General features: G+C 41.4%; 1 protein-coding gene and 1 non-coding gene across 9 annotated transcripts in view; both read left to right on the top strand.

Moving 5' to 3' along the window:
* LOC115162863 (protein furry homolog) overlaps nt 1-20,171 on the top strand; it is a 273,622-nt gene that overhangs the window by 106,975 nt on the left and 146,476 nt on the right. For all 8 annotated transcript variants that reach the window (XM_029714316.1, XM_029714315.1, XM_029714320.1 and 5 more), the window contains exons 15-22: nt 1,633-1,804; nt 2,035-2,167; nt 2,529-2,636; nt 8,328-8,472; nt 8,570-8,680; nt 11,712-11,894; nt 12,345-12,431; nt 14,378-14,637. In XM_029714316.1, coding sequence (XP_029570176.1) covers nt 1,633-1,804; nt 2,035-2,167; nt 2,529-2,636; nt 8,328-8,472; nt 8,570-8,680; nt 11,712-11,894; nt 12,345-12,431; nt 14,378-14,637 — 1,199 coding nt within the window. The remainder of the gene's footprint in view (nt 1-1,632; nt 1,805-2,034; nt 2,168-2,528; nt 2,637-8,327; nt 8,473-8,569; nt 8,681-11,711; nt 11,895-12,344; nt 12,432-14,377; nt 14,638-20,171) is intronic.
* trnaa-cgc (transfer RNA alanine (anticodon CGC)) lies at nt 3,882-3,955 on the top strand. The gene has a single exon. It is a non-coding gene; the product is annotated as a tRNA-Ala (tRNA).

The raw sequence follows: 20,171 nt of genomic DNA, 5'->3' as shown, positions 1-20,171 counted from the left end.
TGGCCGCTAGACTAACTTACCAAACTAAAAAATGTTGACATGGGCTAATTGACTGTCAGGGACTGACATAACAAGAAAAAAACTTCTGATGCATAACCACATTTCGAAATTGCACGTTGTATATTCTACTATTCTTACTCTCAACAGTAAGTTGAGACCCTGACTACCTGCCGCCCTAGTAACAGACCAGTCTGCTATGGCCCCATAGTAAGAATAGATCTTAATTTAGAGTAACTATGTGTAATGGTTTGCTGCTCTCATCATCAGGTAAAAACGTTAATAATTCCAAGTGTCAAATACATTATATTCGTGGAGTGCTTTTGTTACAACTATAAAACAAAAAGATGTGAGTTGGAACACAGTAACAACTTATTTTTATAATGACAAAAAAACTAAAAATACCCAAACCACCAAAACACACGGCCAGCAAGACGCTCAGTGAAATGAAGACAATTTCAGTTGCCTAAACATCAGTATAAGCGCCAAGTGTGCTTGTGAATAGTGTGAATAAATCTGCACAAAAACAATAATGGGATTATGATGAATATGTAGCAGTCAAAAATAGTCCATTATTGTCAGTTATTGGACACATTATTTGGTCATACCATGGATCATTTAGCTATTTGATTTTTAATTTACGGACCCCAATTTGTAGAAGAGGACCCCCCTATTTTATAAATTGTTTTATTTGATAAAATATTGAATTTAGCCTTTACTACTACAGCCCATAGAAACGCATTGAAGAAAACATTCATATATGGCAAAAAAGATAGTCAAGAGGTTTTGAAGTGTGTGCTATATTTAGAAGATATAAGAAAGCTCAGGAAATATTTTTTACATTTTTATTCATATTTAACCCCTTATTTTTGTTGGCACAAAACTACCTCCATTAATTTGTATGGGTTACCTTCAGACGAGTCCTGGGACCCTTGTGGGGGTCGTAGAGCAAAACGGAGAACAACATTGTGATTTGAGAGTCTCATCTTTCTGTAGAGTGGCTACAGCTGTTTTCGTGAAAAAACTGTCTTATGGTCTGACAAACATCGCTGTAGCTCGGCCACATTCCACTGCAGATGCGGAAGGCCGACATGTGGATGTGGTGGATTGAGACGCAGCCCAATCTTAAACTGATGGATTTAGATGGGGATTTTTTTGACTATGTTACTTAGATTGAAGCACAGGTGCGTCAATAGACTCTTAAGGATTTTTAAGAATGATTACATACTGCATTAAAAGGACCAACATACAGGACTAGATTAAACTTCACTTTGGTCATCCTTGTGGTACTGAGAGATAAATATGGTAATGCTTTCACTGATTGCCCTTTAAGCAAGATAGTTCCTATAAATAGAGTGCTTTGTTATCCAACTGATCGTGTGTCCTTTCTGTTACCCTGTGAACAGATCCATGTTCATTTCTGCTTGCAGCTATATTTTCTAAATTGTAACGCAATTTTTTAAAGCAGAACTGCATAGAACACATTGAACAATATACCAGATTCAGAATAACAATAAATGTGAAAATAAGTTCCCGTAAAAGGACAATACATGTAATCAATCAATCAATTACCAATCAAATCAGTCATAATATCATGACAATTAACATAACATTCCAGTGTGTGCCTTTGTCCAGAGAATGAATATAGGTCTGAGAGCGTTCCTCGTGATAGCTGACAAGCTCCAGCAGAAGGACGGGGAGCCACCCATGCCCAACACGGGAGCCACGCTGCCTTCGGGCAACACACTCAGGGTAAAGAAGACTTACCTGAGCAAAACACTGACCGATGATGAAGCCAAGGTCATAGGTGGGTCACCAGGTGGACTACCTACTGTTTCCGGTATGTTGTGGATGGTTGGATGGATGGATGTGTGGGTGGAAGGATGGATGGATAATTGGATGGATGGCACAATTCACTACTGGAATTGTTGTGCTGGAATGAAAGGTTGTGTTGTTCACCATGCACCTTCCCATGTAAGTATGTATGAATAGAATAGATCCTGAAACTAAATTATGTTTTCTTCCCCTGTGCTGTAGGTATGTCCCTGTACTACTCCCAGGTGAGGAAGGCCATAGACAATAGCCTAAGACACCTGGACAAGGAGGTGGGCCGATGCTTGATGATGACCAACGTCCAGATGCTCAACAAAGAGCCTGAGGACATGATCACGTACGTGTGCTACTCGGCTGATGTAAAAAGGGCTTTATAAATACATTTGATTGATTTTCCTCTACGCAGTTAGGGTTGTACATTTCCAGAAACGTTCCCAAAGTTCCCAGTTCTCCAGAGTCCTACGACTGGTAATCCTCCAAGTTTCAACTTGGATTGGCCAGGAAAAAGTTTTCCTGGTTAGGTCAAAAAATACAACTAAAGGCCCTATTCTTGATGTACCATGATTTGGCAGTTGTCAAAAATATTTTAGCATGTCATTATTGGGGGACATTTTACATTGCATATGTAATGACAAACTGAACGGCAGGCAGTTCTACTGTTGACCTGATCTTGATGTTGTCTCACCTTGTCTTGTCAGAGGAGAGAGGAAGCCGAAGATCGACTTGTTCAGGACGTGTGTGGCGGCCATCCCTCGCATCCTGCCAGACGGCATGTCCAAGCCCGAACTCATAGACCTGCTATCTCGGTGTGTACGTGTGTGCATGTGTGTGCATATCTGCCTGTGTGTGTGTGTGTGTGTGTATGTACAGGAAACCCATTGTAATGAATGGGCCAACCCTTCAGGTTTCCCGAAACCTCAGTAACACGATCATGCAGAGGCCCGCTGCTGTCTATTTGACCAGGGCATTCAGATAATTGGGTGTAATTTATCATGCTGAGCCCACTTTAGACCAGGAACAATTCCTATCTTACCTGACTGGAAAAATTCCAATAAACCTCATTATAATCTGGCAGCCTGATTTCATTGAAAACTTTTCTTCAACAATGTGTGTTTTAAGGAGGCAATTATTTAAAGCTAGAATCCTTAATTGAAACAGTAACACAGTGTTCACCCCGCCTGTGTGTTGGAAAAAGCTGAGGGATGGGCCTGGAGAAATGTAACCCCTTTCAAATTCATTGACAGAGTTATGGATGCAAGGACTGACCATCCATTATAATCAAAATCATAGTTTTAACCATGTTTTGAGGCTAAATAGTGTTTGTTTATTGTTTACAAATATCGAAATTAACAAGCTTGTATTTTGGGTTTTGATGCGGTATAACAGTTGAACTAAGCTCATGAGGTATTTATAAGTTATGTTCTTCAAGAATCAATGGGCATATGTCATTTATTTATACAGTACCAGTCAAATGTTTGGACACACCTACTCATCCAGGGTTTTTCTTTATTTTACTCTTTTCTACATTGTAGAATAATAGTGAAGACATCAAAACTATGAAATAACACATATGGAATCATATACTAACCAAAAAACTGTTCAACATATATTTGAGATTCTTCAAAGTAGCCACCCTTTACCTTGACAACAGCTTTGCATACTCTTGGCATTCTCTCAACCAGCTTCATGAGTTAGTCACATGGAATGCATTTCAATTAATAGGTGTGCCTTGTTAAAAGTTAATTTGTGGAATTTCTTTCCTTCTTAATGCGTTTGAGCCAATCAGTTGTGACAAGGTAGGGGTGGTATACAGAAGAAAGCTCTATCAAGATGGCGCCAACAGATAGGGCAGCCGTGCTTTTAGCTCCTAAGCTAAAAGCTTGGCTGTTTTTTTTTTTTTTTTATGTGTTATTTATTACATAATTAGCCCAGAAATGTTTTTGTGTTATTACATACAGCCAGAAATAACTTTTGGATATCAGAGCAGTGGTAACTCACCAGCATTACCAGCATTACGACCAGGAATACGACTTTCCAGAATTGGATCCTTTGTCCCGTGTAGCTCAGTTGGTAGAGCATGGTGTTCGCAACACCAGGGTTGTGGGTTCGATTCCCACGGGGGACCAGTATGGGGAAAAAAAGTAATAATAAATAGAAATGGATGAAATGGATGTACTCATTACTGTAAGTCGCTCTGGATAAGAGTGTCTGCTAAATGACACCCCCCAGGGCAATTGAACTGATTCCAGAGGCTGATTCTAGTCCAACTTAGGAGGCATTCACACCCCCTACCGCTTCTGAGTATATTACTCGCTAAGGTTCAACCTCTGGATAATAAAGTTGATGAGCTCAGGGTGAGGATCTCCTTCAAGAGAGACATCAGGGGTTGTAACATACTCTGTTTCAGGGAAACATGGCTCTCTTGGGATATGCTGAGTCTGTACAGCCAGTTGGGTTCTCAGTTCATTGTGTAGACAGGAATAAAGATCTCTCCGGGAAGAAGAAGGGCAGGGGTGTATGTTTCATGATTAACTACTCATGGTGTGATTGTGATAACATACAGAAACTCAAGTCCTTTTGTTCACCCGACTTCGAATACCTTACGATCAAATGCCGACCCATATTACCTCCCGAGAGAATTCTCTTTGGTTAGAGTCACAGCCGTGTATATTCCAACTCAAGCCGATACCACGACAACCCACAAAGAACTACACTGGACTCTATGCAAACTGGAAACTACATATCCTGAGGATGCATTTATTGTAGCCGGGGATTTTAACAAAGCTAATGTGAGGAAAACGCTACTGAAGTTATACCAACACATTGACTGTAGCACTCGCTCTGCAAAAACATTGAACCACTGCTACTCAGCTTTCCGAAATGCCTACAAGGCCCTCCCCCGCCCTCACTTGGGCAAATCAGATCATGACTCCTTTTTGGTCCTCCCCTTATATAGGCAGAAACTCAAACAGGAAGTACGCGTGCTATGGTCTATTCAACGCTGGTCTGACCAATCGGAATCCATGCTTCAAGATTGTTTTGATCACGCGAACTGGGTTATATTCCGGGTATCCTCGGATAATAACATTGATGTATACATGGACACGGGGACTGAGTTCAACAGGAAGTGTAGAGAAGATGTTGTTCCAAGTGTGACTATTAAAACATACCCAAACCAAAAACCGTGGATAGATGGCAGCATTCGCGCTAAACTGAAAGCACGAAACACTGTATTGAAACATGTCAAGGTGACTGGGAATATGGTAGAATAGAAAACAGTGTAGTTATTCCCTCAGTAAGGCAATCAAACAGGCAAAACGTCAGTACAGAGACAAAGTGGAGTTGCAATTCAACGGCTAAGACACGAGACGTATGTGGCAGGGTCTACAGACAATCACAGACTACAAAGGGAAAACCAGCCACGTCGCGGACACCAACGTCTTGCTTCCGGATAAGCTAAACACCTTTTTCGCCCGCTTTGAGGATAACACAGTGCCACTGACATGGCCAGCTACTAAGGACTGTGGGCTCTCCTTCTCTATGGTCGACATAAGTAAGACGTTTAAGCGTGTTAACCCTTGCAAGGCTGCCGGCCCAGACGGCATCCCTATCCGCGTCCACAGAGAATGTGCAGACCAGCTGCCTGGAGTGTTTACGGACATATTCAATCTCTCCCTATCCCAGTCTGCTGCCCCCACATGCTTCAAGATGTCCACCATTATTCCTGTACCCAAGAAAGCAAAGGTAACTGAATAAAATGACTGTCGCACCATAGCACTCACTTCTGTCATCATGAATTGCTTTGAGAGACTAGTCAAGGATCATATCATCTCCACCCTACCTGTCACCCTAGACCCACTCCAATTTGCATACCGCCCCAATAGATCCACAGACGATGCAATCGCCATCGCACCCTCACAATCCCATCTGGACAAGAGGAATACCTAAGAATGCTGTTCATTTACTATAGCTCAGCATTCAACACCATAGTACCCTCCAAGCTCATCATTAAGCTCGGGGCCTTGGGTCTGAACCCAGGGTCCTGGACTTCCTGACGGGACGCCCCCAGGTGGTGAAGGTAGGAAACAACAGCTTCGCTGATCCTCAACACAAGGGCCCCACAAGGGTGCGTGCTCAGCATCCTCCTGTACTCCTTGTTCACTCATGACTGCGTGGCCATGCATGCCCCCAACTCAATCATCAAGTTTGCAGACGACACAACAGTAGTAGGCCTGATTACCAACAATGACGAGACGAGGTTCCTGGTAGTGTGGTGCCAGGAAATTAACCTCTCACTCAACGTCAACAAAACAAAGGAGCTGATCGTGGACTTCAGGAAACAGCAGAGGGAGCATCCCCCATCCACATCAATGGGACCACAGTGGAGAAGGTGTAAAGCTTCAAGTTCCTCGGTGTACACATCACTGACAAACTGAAATGGTCCACCCACACAGACAGTGTGGTGAAGAAGGCGCAACAGTGCCTTTTCAACCTCAGGAGGCTGAAGAAATTTGGCTTGGCACCTAAAACCCTTGGCACCTAAAGCTTTTACAGATGCACAATTGAGAGCATCCTGTCGGGCTGTATCACCGCCTGGTACGACAACTATACCACCTGGTACGGCAACTACACCGCCCGCAACCACAGGACTCTCCAGAGGGTGGTGCGGTCTGCTCAACGCATTTCCGGGTGCAAACTACCTGCCGTCCAGGACACCTACAGCACCCGATGTCACAGGAAGGCCAAAAAGATCAAGGACAACAACCACCCGGGCCACTGCCTGTTCACCTCGCTATCATCCAAAAGGCGCGGTCAGTACAGGTTCATCAAAGATGGGACCAGCTTCTATCTCAAGGCCATCAGACTGTTAAATAGCCATCACTAGCACCTTAGAGGCTGCTGCCCTATATACATTCACTTGAAATCACTGGCCACTTTAATAATGTTCACATATTTTGCATTACTCATCTCATATTATATTATATTCTACTGTATTTTAGTCTTTGTCAGTCTGACATTGCTCGTCCAAATCTTTATATATTCTTAATTCCATTCCTTTACTTTAGATTTGTGTGTATTGTGTGTTTTGTTGTGAAATTGTTAGATATTACTTATTAGATATTACCGCACTGTTGGAGCTAGAAACACAGCATTTCACTACACCCGCAATAACATCTGCTAAACATGTATGTGACCAATAAAATTTGATTTGATAAAAGGCCAAGTCCATATTGTGGCAAGAACAGCTCAAATAAGCACAGCGAAATAAACAACAGTCCATCATTACTTTAAGACATGAAGGTCAGTCAATCTGGAAAATGTGCACTTGCAAAAACCATCAAGTGCTATGATGAAACTGGATCTCATGAGGACCGCCACAGGAAAGGAAGACCCAGAGTTACCTCTGCTGCAGAGGATAAGTTCATTAGAGTTACCAGCCTCAGAAATTGCAGCCCAAATAAATGCTTCAGCGTTCAAGTAACAGACACATCTCAACATCAACTGTTCAGAGGAGACTGCATGAATCAGGCCTTCATCGTCGAATTGCTGCAGAGAAACCACTACTAAAGGTCCCCAATAATAAGAAGAGACTTACTTGGTCCAAGAGACACGAGCAATGGACATTAGACCAGTGGAAATCTGTCCTTTTGTCTGATGAGTCCAAATATGAGATTTTTGGTTCCAACCGCTGCGTCTTTGTGAGATGCAGAGTAGGTGAACGGATGATCTCCGCATGTGTGGTTCCCACTGTGAAGCATGGAGGAGGAGGAGGTGTGATGGTGTGGGGGTGCTTTGCTGGTGACGCTGTCGGTGATTTATGTAGAATTCAAGGTTCACTTAATCAGCATTGCTAACACAGCATTCTGCAGCGATACTCCATCCCATCTGGTTTGCGCTTAGTGCCACTATCATTTGTTTTTCAACAGGACAATGACACAAAACACACCTCCAGGTTGTGTAAGAGCTATTTGACCAAGAAGATGAGTGATGGAGTGCTGCATCAGATGACCTGGCCTCTATAATCACCCGATCTCAAACCAATTAGATGGTTTGTGATGAGTTGGACCATAAAGTGAAGGAAAAGGAACCAACAAGTGCTCAGCCTATGTGGGAACTCCTTCAAGACTGTTAGAAAAGCATTCCTCATGAAGCTGGTTGAGAGAATGCCAAGTGTGCAAAGCTGTCATCAAGGCAAAGGGTGGCTACTCAAATATAAAATATATTTAGATTTGTTTAAAACTTTTTTGGTTACTACATGATTCCATGTGTTATTTCATAGTTTTGATGTCTTTACTATTATTCTACAACGTAGAAAATAGTACAAATAAAGAAAAACCCTTGAATGAGTAGGTGTCCAAACTTTTGACTGGTACTGTGTGTCAAAAACTTTATATAGCAATTAAGGATTTCAACTTTAAGTAGAATTTAGTAAACTGAGCAATACATAAACAGTTGCCTCTTTAAAACACACATTGTGTGTATTATTTTTCTCCCAGGTTGACGATTCACATGGACGACGAGCTACGCCTCATAGCCCAGAACTCCCTCCAGAGTTTACTGGTAGACCTCCCTGAGTGGCGTGATGACGTCCTGTTTGGCTTTACCAATTTCCTGTTGCGGGAGGTTCAGGACAGCCACCAGGTACAGATGGATGGATGGGTTAATGTATGGATAGCTGGCTTGATGAGTTGATTTCTTGATTGATTGACTAATTTATTGACTACTTGATTGATTTCAGGCCCTACTGGACAACTCTCTCCGGCTGCTGCTCCAGCTGTTGACCCAGTGGAGACTGGCTCTGTCAGCCCCAGAGAAGGGCTGCGACACAGCCAAGATACGCCCAGAAGAGGTACAGTAAACAGAGATAGGCTGTCTAACATTTCCTTATTGCTCTTACAGTGGAGATATAGGCTGGGAGGTGTAATGAGTAGCTACATTAAGTGCCTGTATGTTTACGTAGTGCTGAGCGATTAGGTCTTTAAACAACTAATTGACCGATGTCGGATCAATTATTTGAATTACATTTTGTTCCGTTTCTTTTTGTGAGCTCGATGTGTAGTTTCTGTAGAGATAAATCTGATCAAGCCTGAACTGTGCAATGGAGTAGGGAGTTGTAGTTTCCAACAGGTCAATATTCTACACAGTTTAGAGCAGAACATGTGTTAATTAACTACAAGGACCATAATTCATTGTGCACCCGCTTAAACTTGTCCGGTCTGTGCAGAGCAGACACAGATGCCTCTTTGTCATGAGAATTTTTTCCCAATGTTCTAACTGAACTATTTTATAGCTTTGACCAATTCACCCGAGGTTGTAAATCCCGGGTTCAAAATAAGAAGAGCTCTGAAGTCAAAAATGTATACAGTCATTTTATAGCTCCCACCCCCCACCTATACACACACACACACACACACACACACACACACACACACACACACACACACACACACACACACACAGTGTATCACTTTTCTACCAGCCTAAGCCTCCCTAGATTAGAGGGGCCTTGGAAAGGTCCTCTTTCCTGTTATCAGTTTTCAGAGTTACAACCAGGCCATGTGTAGTTCAATTGGCCTTTGTTTTCTCAACCATACATTTCTCACCCTTAACTTGTCTCACACATGCATTATTGGATTATAGTCTTATAATTCTAATACATTTCACATAGTCTTATAATTCTAATACATTTCACATAGTCTTATACATTTCAGGGTGGAATTCTTTAGTCATTACTTTAAACATATAAATTCCTTTATCACTCTTTCAAAAGAACTGGGAACTCTGAAAAATACGAGATCAAATCATGAGGTCAGTGATCTTCAGGTCTGAAAGTCAGAGCTTTAGAAAGAGGCCCGAGTTCCTGAGTTGGTTTTTCGAGAAGGGATGACCGTTCAAATAGATTGTTCCCAATCGGAGTTCCCATTTTTTTTTAACGCACTGATGTCGGAAGGTGGAGATTTCTGAGTTCCCAGTTCCGAGTTCCCAGTTGTTTTGAACCCGGCAAGAGACTGAGAGAAGATCGAGAGGGAAAGAAAGCAGTTGCTTTGCAAGCTTGAAAATACATGATCTAAGTGACTGATAGTTGGTATTCAGTATGCCTTATTTACGTTGAAGAACTACTTAAATTATGATTTTGTTAGACAGCATAGGCAGCAGCTCCAGATGATGACTTGGAATGAAATAAAATTAATCAAATGAAACAAATATTTTATTAAAGTAATGTGAATAAGTTATGGTTAATACGTGATAAGCAGTAATGAGCAGGCACTACCATCATGGGACTTTTATCAATTATTTTATTCAACATTTATCAACATTATCAACATTTTCTGGGGGGAGGGGTTGTCCCAAATAGGGATAAATAACCCTGATTTACATTCGCTCTTCTGCTCGTAATTTCCCTATAAAACAATGGCTCGACTTACTTTTGATATTACCCTAATGAAGTTAAGAAACGTTTGTGAAGGTTTGGTATGGTGTGGCTATTATTAAGCTTTAGCTACTGCAGGCCTATAATATGAAGGCAGTGTGCCTCGGCGCTCCAACTGACTCTGACAGTTAAACTTGAGGTAAGGAAGACCCTTTCAGGACAACCAGAGTTACTCCTGTAATCTAACAATATAATGCTTATCTTTATACAAAATATTTGAATTAAAAATTAACTAATTACCCTCCTTCTGTACTCTATATCTGAATAGCAGACACAGTAGCCATCTGACATGAAGAAATACATGTCGGTATCATAGCATGTCACAGGCAAATCTCTATCTCTCTGGGGTAAGGCCTAAGCTTCTCTTAGTTTATATAGGCTATATATGTATATATATTTATAAAAATATGAATATCATACAGTGAACACCTACACCATTGCATGCAATACCCTGATACTATAAATGCACTGCTAAAATCTCTGACAGCTGAGCCTACCCCCCCACCCCCCAAAAAATAGGCTAGAACGCTTTGCATATGCTACACATTGAAACACAAGGAATCGTGTTTTTGTAATTTGTTATAGGCTGTTTTTAAGGACACGTAAAATGTGGTTCACTTGGCCCTCGTTTATTGATGGTGCTGGCTGTGCCAGGTTGGATCTGAATGCATATGGATGTATGTTACATTTATCAAATGTCCGGTAAATTAAAATCTTCCCGTCATGTAGGTTCAGCGCTACATTTACTAAAGGAAAATCTTCCTAAAGGAATATTTTTTGAATATTCACATGAAAATCTGTCACCAATTGGATGGAAACCTAGCTATTATAGACACCCTAAAGACTGTTGCAAGTGAGCTAGTCCAGTGTCACTTTGATTATGCCTGCACATTATGGTTCACCAGCAGCCCCAGAACATCTAAAGAATAAGCTACCAGCCAAACAAGCTTGTAAGAATTGTACTTGTATTCGTGTAAAAATAGGGACCACAATGGAAATAACTCCCCGACTTTATTGTGCAATCCCGGGATCTACGGTTATAAACACAGAGTTGTTATAGTTATTTGTGGTCGTAAACATTATTTGGAGTTAATTGTATGAGGAGGAAGGGTGTTCGATTTATTTACAGTACAAGGGGATGGTCATATGAAAATATATTTCATGTTGGGGAGGGGGGTATTTTTGTTTATGACACTGGGTTGGAACCCCCACCCCCCTGAAACAGAATTCAAAAACTGTGATAATGTTTTATCAATGAACTTAAACCAAACCGACCTAAAAAAAAAAGCACTAATCGCTCAGCACTAGTTAAGGTAAGGGCACGGTTTCTGTTTATTCAGAAAGGAATACAAATATGTGTCAATGCCCCTTCTAGTTCTGGCGCTGTAGTGAGTGCGCCATGCTCTTCTAATGAGATGTTGTTTGAACCTGTGTCCGCTGTATGTTGTAGCTCTTGCAGTTGGGCTCCAGCCAACGCGTGTCGGTGGAACATGGACCCCACTCCACAGTGATGCACGCCATTGAGGGCCTGGCCTTGCTGCTGCTCTGCTCCTGTCAGCTCACAACGCGCAAACTGGCCATGGCAATCCTCCGGGAGATACGCTGCCTGTTCCTCGCCATCGGACAGGCTGAGGTAAGGGTGAGAGGGGGATGGTCAGAACTTGGGTTAAAATCGCCGGGCTGTTATTGTAAAATGTATTGTTCAAACGTGGCTGCGTAACCATAGGAACCATCACATCCAAAAGGCTATTTTCTGGACATGTAACTTGTGCAGGAGCGTGAGACACCATTCATTTCATGAGAGGTATGCACTGCTCAGCGTAAAATGTCCCGCTCTTTTTTTTTCTTCAAGAATTCAATGCATGTCTCACGCCCCAAGAGCGCTTGATAAAGTGGCTTGCGCTCTTCTCACGCTGTCAACAAGTTACAGGTCTAATGTAAACAGCTAAAAACCTACTCGAAGCCCCAGTGTAGCTCCATAGTAAAGCTGATTAACTGGAAAGTTAACCAGTAAATCGTGTGCTGGTTACGGAGTATTGGACCAGAGTTGGTTGAACATGATGGATTCTGTGATACCTTACAGGATGATGACAAACCCATGATAGAGGTCATGGACCAACTGAGCCTGGCGGTTCTGGAAAGTTTTGTCCATGTGGCAGCGTCAGATACGGTGAGCATTTCTCCCTGTTGCACTCTGTGTGTGTGTTTTAGAGGGAGAACAGGAGGCAGAGGGTGGGGGTGGAGAGAGAGAGGGGAGACTGAAGGCCTCAATGTGTACTGATACAGTATAGCTTCTGTGTAAATCTGGCTGCATTTTGCTCGTCTAAGTAATCCACTTATTTTATGTACGATTTCTCACATTTCATAACTTTGTTATTACTCCAGACAGTGATTCAGGATGGGTATTACAGCCCAGTCCGCTTAACATACAGTGCATTCGGAAAGTATTCAGACCCCTTGACTTTTTCAACATTTTGTTACGTTACAGCCTTATTCTAAAATTGATTAAATTGTTTATTTTCCTCATCAATCTACATACAATAAAAAGCAAAAACAGTTTTTTAGAAAAAAAAATCACATTTACATAAGTATTCAGACCCTTTACTCAGTACTTTGTTCAAGCACCTTTGGCAGTGATTACAGCCTTGAGTCTTCTTGACGCTACAAGCTTGGCACACCTGTATTTGGGGAGTCCCTCCCATTCTTCTCTGCAGATCCTCTCAAGCTCTGTCAGGTTGGATGGGGAGCATCACTGCACAGCTATATTCAGGTCTCTCCAGAGATGTTCGATCAGATTCAAGTTCGGGCTCTGGCTGGGCCACTCAAGGACATTCAGAGAACTCCTGCGTTGTCTTGGTTGTGTGCTTAGGGTTGTTGTCCTGTTGGAAGGTGAACCTTCACCCCCAGTCTAAGGTCCTGAGCGCTCTAGAGCAGGTTTTCATCAAAGATCTCTCTGTACTTTCATCTTTCCCTCAATACTGACTAGTCTCCCAGTCCCTGATGAAAAACATCCCCACAGCATAATGCTGTCACCACAATGCTTCACCGTAGGGATGGTGCCATGTTTCCTCCAGATGTGACACTTGGCATTCAGGCCAAAGAGTTCAATCTTGGTTTCATCAGACAATATAATCTTGTTTCTCATGTTCTGAGAGTCCTTTAAGTGCTTTTTGGCAAACTCCAAGCGGGCTGTCATGTGCCTTTTACTGAGGAGTGGTTTCTGTCTGGCCACTCTACCATAAAGGCCTGATTGGTGGAGTTTTGCAGAGATGATTGTCCTTTTGGAAGGTTCTCCCATCTCTACAGAGGAACTCTGGAGCTCTGTCAGAGTGACCATCGGGTACACGGTCACCTCCCAGACCAAGGCCCTTCCCCACCAATTGCTCCGTTTGGCCAGCTCTAGGAAGAGTCTTGGTGGGTCTAAACGTATTGCATTTAAGAATGATGGAGGCCACTGTGTTCTTGGGGACCTTCAATGCTGAATAAATTTTTTTGGTACCCTTCCCCAGATCTGTGCCTCGACACAATCCTGTCTCGAAACTCTACAGACAATTTCTTCGACCTCATGGCTTGGTTTTTTCTCTGACATGCACTGTCAACTGTGGGACCTTATATTGACAGATGTGTGCCTCCCCAACTGATGTCCAATCAATTATTTTGTATACATTTGTACAAATTTCTGAAAACCTGTTTTTGCTTTGTCATTATAGAGTATTGTGTGTAGATTAATGAGGGGGAAAAAACGATTTCATTCATTTTAGAATAGGTCTGTAACATCACAGAATGTGGGAAAAGTCAAGGGGTCTGAATACTTTCCGAATGCACTTTACCGTCAAGTGATCTGGTTAGCTTCCATTAATCACGTTAGTGATTTGTATGAACAATCTGCTCACTGATCATAGAATTGTGGATGGCAGTTTTCGCCTGGTTCTAGAACTGCAATTGAAACTCCAGTTGAACCTAAAAAAATTGCATACATTTTTTATGATTTCTAAAATAAACAGTCTATAGCCTTTAATTGTAATTGAAGATCATTTCCTGAATTGACTGAAACCTCTAACCCTCGACTTCTAACCCCTGACCCTCCTGTCTCCCAATCCCCAACCCCCTTTTTAGGCCACTCTTCCGTTGGGCCACCAAGTGGACCTGCAATGGCTGCTTGAGTGGAACTCCATGCTGGTCAACAGCCACTATGACATCCAGAGCCCATCCCACGTGTGGATCTTTGCCCAGTCGGTCAAGGACCCCTGGGTGCTCTGTCTCTACAGCCTGCTGCGCCAGGACCACCTGCCCAAACACTGCCCCACCGCCCTTAGCTACACCTGGTCCTACGTCTTCACACGCATGCAGCTGCTCATGCCCCTGGTGGACCCCACGTGAGTACTGCTAAATTCTGTTCCTGATTGAAAAAAATAGATCTTTCCCCATGTTGGATTTTATTTATTGTACAGATTGAGTACAGCACAGCCCCAGAGGATAACACATCAGAGTATTGAACAAAAGTTTATTTTACAATGTGGATCTTGATGTAAGATGATAGATGGATAGATAATCCATAAAAATGAAATGGACATCACTCTAAGGGGCGGTTTCCCGGACACAGAGTAGGCCTAGTCCTGTGCCCTTATCCACAAAGCATCTCCGAAAAAGGTCCTAGGAATCCTATTAAAACTTGTTTTTGGACACAAAAGAAATCTCAGCTCACAGTAGGATGTGAAGACACTGCACAGACAAACTCTGAGCCAGGAGTAAAATAAACTGATAGAAGTTTTTCAGCTGGTAATCACAACAGTTTGAGGTACTGCAAAGAAAAGATTGTGATGACTCTCATTGACATTGTTGCAAATGACGGGGAATAACCAATCGCGATGATGCATCAGCAGCTGTGAACTCTATAGCACACTTCAGACAACCACAGTGAATGTGACTACATCAAATCTTGCAATGGTAAAGCTTTTGATTGAACTTTGCCCACTCTTAATTCTTGCCCAATATGTTGGAATGCATAACCCTTTTTTTTTGGTACAAATTCTGATATTTTGAGTAATGTGATTGGCATATTGCACTGAATCATACAGTATGACTGTTGTTAAACACATACTTTTTATACATACAAGACATGCACCTGATGCGCATGCACCCGCTTACATATTTGTAGAATATTCTAACTCCGGTAAGGGTAAGTGTCAACATGCTGACATATCTAAGCCTTTATACTTAGGTATGAATGAAGCCACATATTTTCTGAAATGTATCATATCCTTAGTCGTGACCTGATCATTTATGTAATCGTATTCCTTACATGATATGTAATATTCGTCCTCATATGTCTGATCGAAAATGGGCTAAAGCTCATAAAATATAAATTTTACCTGTTCAGGTGGCAAAAATCATTGTGCTTCTTCACATGAAGGTGACATATGAGCATACATTTGTACCATTTTCAGTAGTAGGCTATACAAGGCATGGACAGGCAAACATCGTCATACATGTATTTAATCCAGGTTGCTATTTCCAAAGCACATCTCTACTATTTCTGTTTAAAAAATGCAGCATAGCAAATCCACATGTTTGTGTATGTGTACTTTACTTCACTATTTATATTTTTGACTACTTTTACTTCACTACATTCCTTAAGAAAATATTGTACTTTTTACACCATACATTTTCCTTGACACCCAAAAGTACACGTTACATTTTGAATGCTTATTAGCAGGACAGGAAAATAGTCCAATTGAAGCACTTATCAACCAAACACACCTGGTAATCCCTACTGCCTCTGATCTGGCGGACTCACTAAACACACATGCTTCATTTGTAAATTATGTCTGAATGTTGGAGTGAGCCCCTGACTATCTGTAAATAAAAAATATATATTTAAAAACATTTAAAAAATAATTTAAAAAAATTGTGCCATCTGGTTTGTTTAATATAAGGAATTTGAAATGATTTATACTTTTACTTTTGATACTTAAGTATATTTTAAACCAAATACCTTTGGACATTTACTCAAATAGTGTAACGATCGTCGTGCAGGAAGGAAGAAGTGGACCAAGGCGCAGCTGTTAGCGAACACATGTTATTTATTACAGACTGAAATAACACGGTCAAAACAGAGAATAAACGTATCGTTACTGCTCCAACAAAAAAGAGACAACAACCCACAAACATCGTGGGGGGAAAAGGAACTTAAATATGATTCCCCAATCAGAGGCAACTAGCGACAGCTGTCTCTGATTGGGAATCGACAGAACCCAACATAGAAATAGGCCCCAAAGCAAGGCTATACCAAAAACATAGAAAATAAACTATAGAAATGCCACACCCTGACCAAAATAGAAGAGTTCACATGGTCAGGGCGTGACAAATATAATTTGACTGGGTGACTTTTACTTAAGTCATTTTCTATTAAGGTATTTTATACTTTTACTCAAGTATGACAGTTGGTTACTTTTTCCACCACTCTATTTTTTTTACAGATAATAAAAGTTGCACACCCTCAATAGCCCTGACTGCCTGTTATGAAGCTGACTCAGTAGCACTCATCACAAATGCACATCATTTAATTTTCCCTTCTCAATTGTTTAGCACATTTATGGTTCCCCATATCTGACGAACCTGCTCAATTCGGTCTTATGTAGCAACATTTGAAATTGTGTTTTTTTACAATGGATAAAAGTAGAGACAGAGCTATATCATACACTACAGTTGAGGAACAATGGGAAAGTAGTTCTGCTTTGAAAATGGGTGAACTTGCTAGCTAGCTAATGTTAGCTGGCTAGCTAGTTCAAATAATGACCATATAATATAGCTGACAACCTCTTCACTTTAGCTAATTTCTCTTCATTATTACAGGAAAATATACTCACAAATCAGATCGTTATTTACAAGTTAATGGTGAACCAATTACAGAAAGCTTACGGTTCCGAGTGTGACGAAATAAAAGCAGGGCTTTCTACCTCAGAATTTTTGAACTTCGACACTGTCTCGTTGGCCTAATGTGATATCCTAATTTGAGTTACACTTTGATTTTATTTGCTATAGTATTTGTCACATGCACAGGATACAGAAGGTGTAGTGAAATGGTTACTTGCATAGCGGAGTCTTTTGTTTAGACATGTAGCCAGCTAGCTAGCTAAACAATGAACCATAATCACAACTTACAACGTTACTACCCTGCATGAATCTACAGGTAGCTAACCAACCAGGTTCAATGTTAGCTAGCTAACATTAGGTTATAACTAGGAATGCAAATGGTTCTAAGATACGAATAATATTACTACACAGATTATACATGTAACGTTAGCTAGAGAGCCAGCCAGCTAACAATAGCTGGCTAGCTAAAAGTATGTTTTAACTTGAAATGAAAACAACTTTGACAAAATTTGAAACATACAATATCTGAAAATGTAGCTAACAAGACTTTTACCTGCATACATGGAACGACGCTTCTCCCTCTCTGTCTCCGATGCCATGGTTGCCCTTAGTTTGAAGATGTAATCAGGAGACAGGTGTTCTCTTTTCGACTCCCTCTGCATTTGTGCAATCAAACCCTTAGCTATCATACATAATTCCACCGGATATTCCACTGATTTCAAAACTTGGTCCTCCAGAAAGTGGAGAGCAACACTTTTGCAGTTTTACTACGTGATATCTTAAAAAAAAAATATCTACTCATACTAACCAGCGCATGTTATAGACAGAATCGAGCTACATGGCAGACCAATACAAACTCATCTCTCGGCATGTCCAGCCCATCCATTATCTTAGCCAATCATGGCTAGCTGGAAGGTTCCTGACTTTTTCCGTGGCTAAACCAAATACGCTCAAAATATAACAATTTTATTTATATTTACAGATGGCATACAAGTTTGTTATTAAGGCACATGAAAGTTAACATATTCCAGAAGACATTTCTGCCAGAATCTAGTAATTCATTTATCCTAAATGTACAGTACCAGTCAAGTTTGGACACACCTACTCAATCCAGGGATTTTCTTTATTTTTACTATTTTCTACATTGTAGAACTATGAAATGACATGTTAAACAAATCAAAATATATTTGTGTTTCCTCAAAGTAGACACCTTTTGCCTTGATGGCAGCTTTGCACACTCTTGGCATTCTTTCAACCAGCTTCGTGAAGTAGTCACCTGGAATGCATTTCAATGAACAGGTGTGCCTTGTTAAAAGTTATTTTGTATAATTTCTTTCCTTCTTAATGCGTTTGAGCCAATCAGTTGTGCTGTGACAAGCTAGGGTTGGTATACAGAAGACAGCTCTATTTGGTGAAAGACCAAGTCCATATTATGGCAAGAATAGCTCAAATAAGCAAAGAGAAACGACAGTCCATCATTACTTTAAGACATGAAGGTCTGTCAATCTGGAAAATTTCAAGAACTTTGAAATATTCTTCAAGTGCAGTCGCAAAAAACATCAAGCGCTATGATGAAACAGGCTCTCATGAGGACCGCCACAGGAAAGGAAGACCCAGAGTTACCTCTGCTGCAGAGGATAAGTTCATTAGAGTTACCAGCCTCAGAAATTGCAGCCCAAGTAAATGCTTCAAAGAGTTCAAGAAACAGACACATCACAACATCAACTGTTCAGACGAGACTATGTGAATCAGGCCTTCATGGTCAAATTGCTGCAAATAAACCACTACTAAAGGACACCAATAATAAGAAGAGACTTGCTTGGTCCAAGAAACACAAGCAATGGACATTAGACCGGTGGAAGTCTGTCCTGATGAGTCTGATGAGTCCAAATTTGAGACTTTTGGTTCCAACCGCTGCGTCTTTGTGAGATGCAGAGTAGATGAACGAATGATCTCCGCATGTGTGGTTCCCACTGTGAAGCATGGAGGAGGAGGAGGTGTGATGGTGTGGGGGTGCTTTGCTGGTGACGCTGTCTGTGATTTATTTAGAATTCAAGGCATTCTGTAGCGATACATCAACCCATCTGGTTTGCGCTTAGTGGGACTATAATTTCTTTTTAAACAGGACAATGACCCAACACACCTCTAGGCTGTGTAAGGGCTATTTGACAATGAAGGAGAGTAATGGAGTGCTGCATCAGATGACCTGGCCTCCACAATCACCCGACCTCAACCCAATTGAGATGGTTTGTGATGAGTCGGACCACAGAGTGAAGGAAAAGCAACCAACAAGTGCTCAGCATATGTGGGAACTTCAAGACTGTTGGAAAAGCATTCCAGGTGAAGCTGGTTGAGAGAATGGCAAGACTGTGCAAAGCTGTCATCAAGGCAAAGGGTGTCTACTTTGAAGAATTTAAAATCTATTTTGATTTGTTGAACACATTTTTGATTACTACATCATTTCATATGTTATTTAATAGTTTTGATGTCTTCACTATTATTCTACAATGTAGAAAATAGTAAAAAATTAAGAAAAACCCTTGAATGAGTAGAACTGTTTGGCCATAATGACCATCGTTATGTTTGGAGGAAAAAGGGGGAGGCTTGCAAGCCGAAGAACACCATCCCAACCGTGAAGCACGGGGGTGGCAGCATCATGATGTGGGGGTGCTTTGCTGCAGGAGGGCTGGTGCACTTTACAAAATAGATGGCATCATGAAGAAAGGAAAATTACGTGGATATATTGAAGCAACATCTCAAGACATCAGTCAGGAAGTTAAAGCTTGGTTGCAAACGGGTCTTCCAAATGGACAATGACCCAAAGCATACTACCTAAGTTGTGGCAAAATGGCTTAAGGACAATGAAGTCAAGGTATTAGAGTGGCCATCACAAAGCCCTGACCTCAATCCTATAGAAAATCTGTGGGCAGAACTGAAAAAGTGTGTGTGAGCAAGGAGGCCTACAAACCTGACTCAGTTACACCAGCTCTGTCAGGAGGAATGGGCCAACATTCACCCAAGCTTGTGGATGGCT

Source organism: Salmo trutta, chromosome 26, assembly GCF_901001165.1.
Source record: "Salmo trutta chromosome 26, fSalTru1.1, whole genome shotgun sequence".
NCBI classification, from domain to species: Eukaryota; Metazoa; Chordata; class Actinopteri; order Salmoniformes; family Salmonidae; genus Salmo; species Salmo trutta.
The sequence above is the reverse complement of the archived record's forward strand: the minus strand, read 5'-3'. Positions and strand labels throughout refer to the sequence as shown.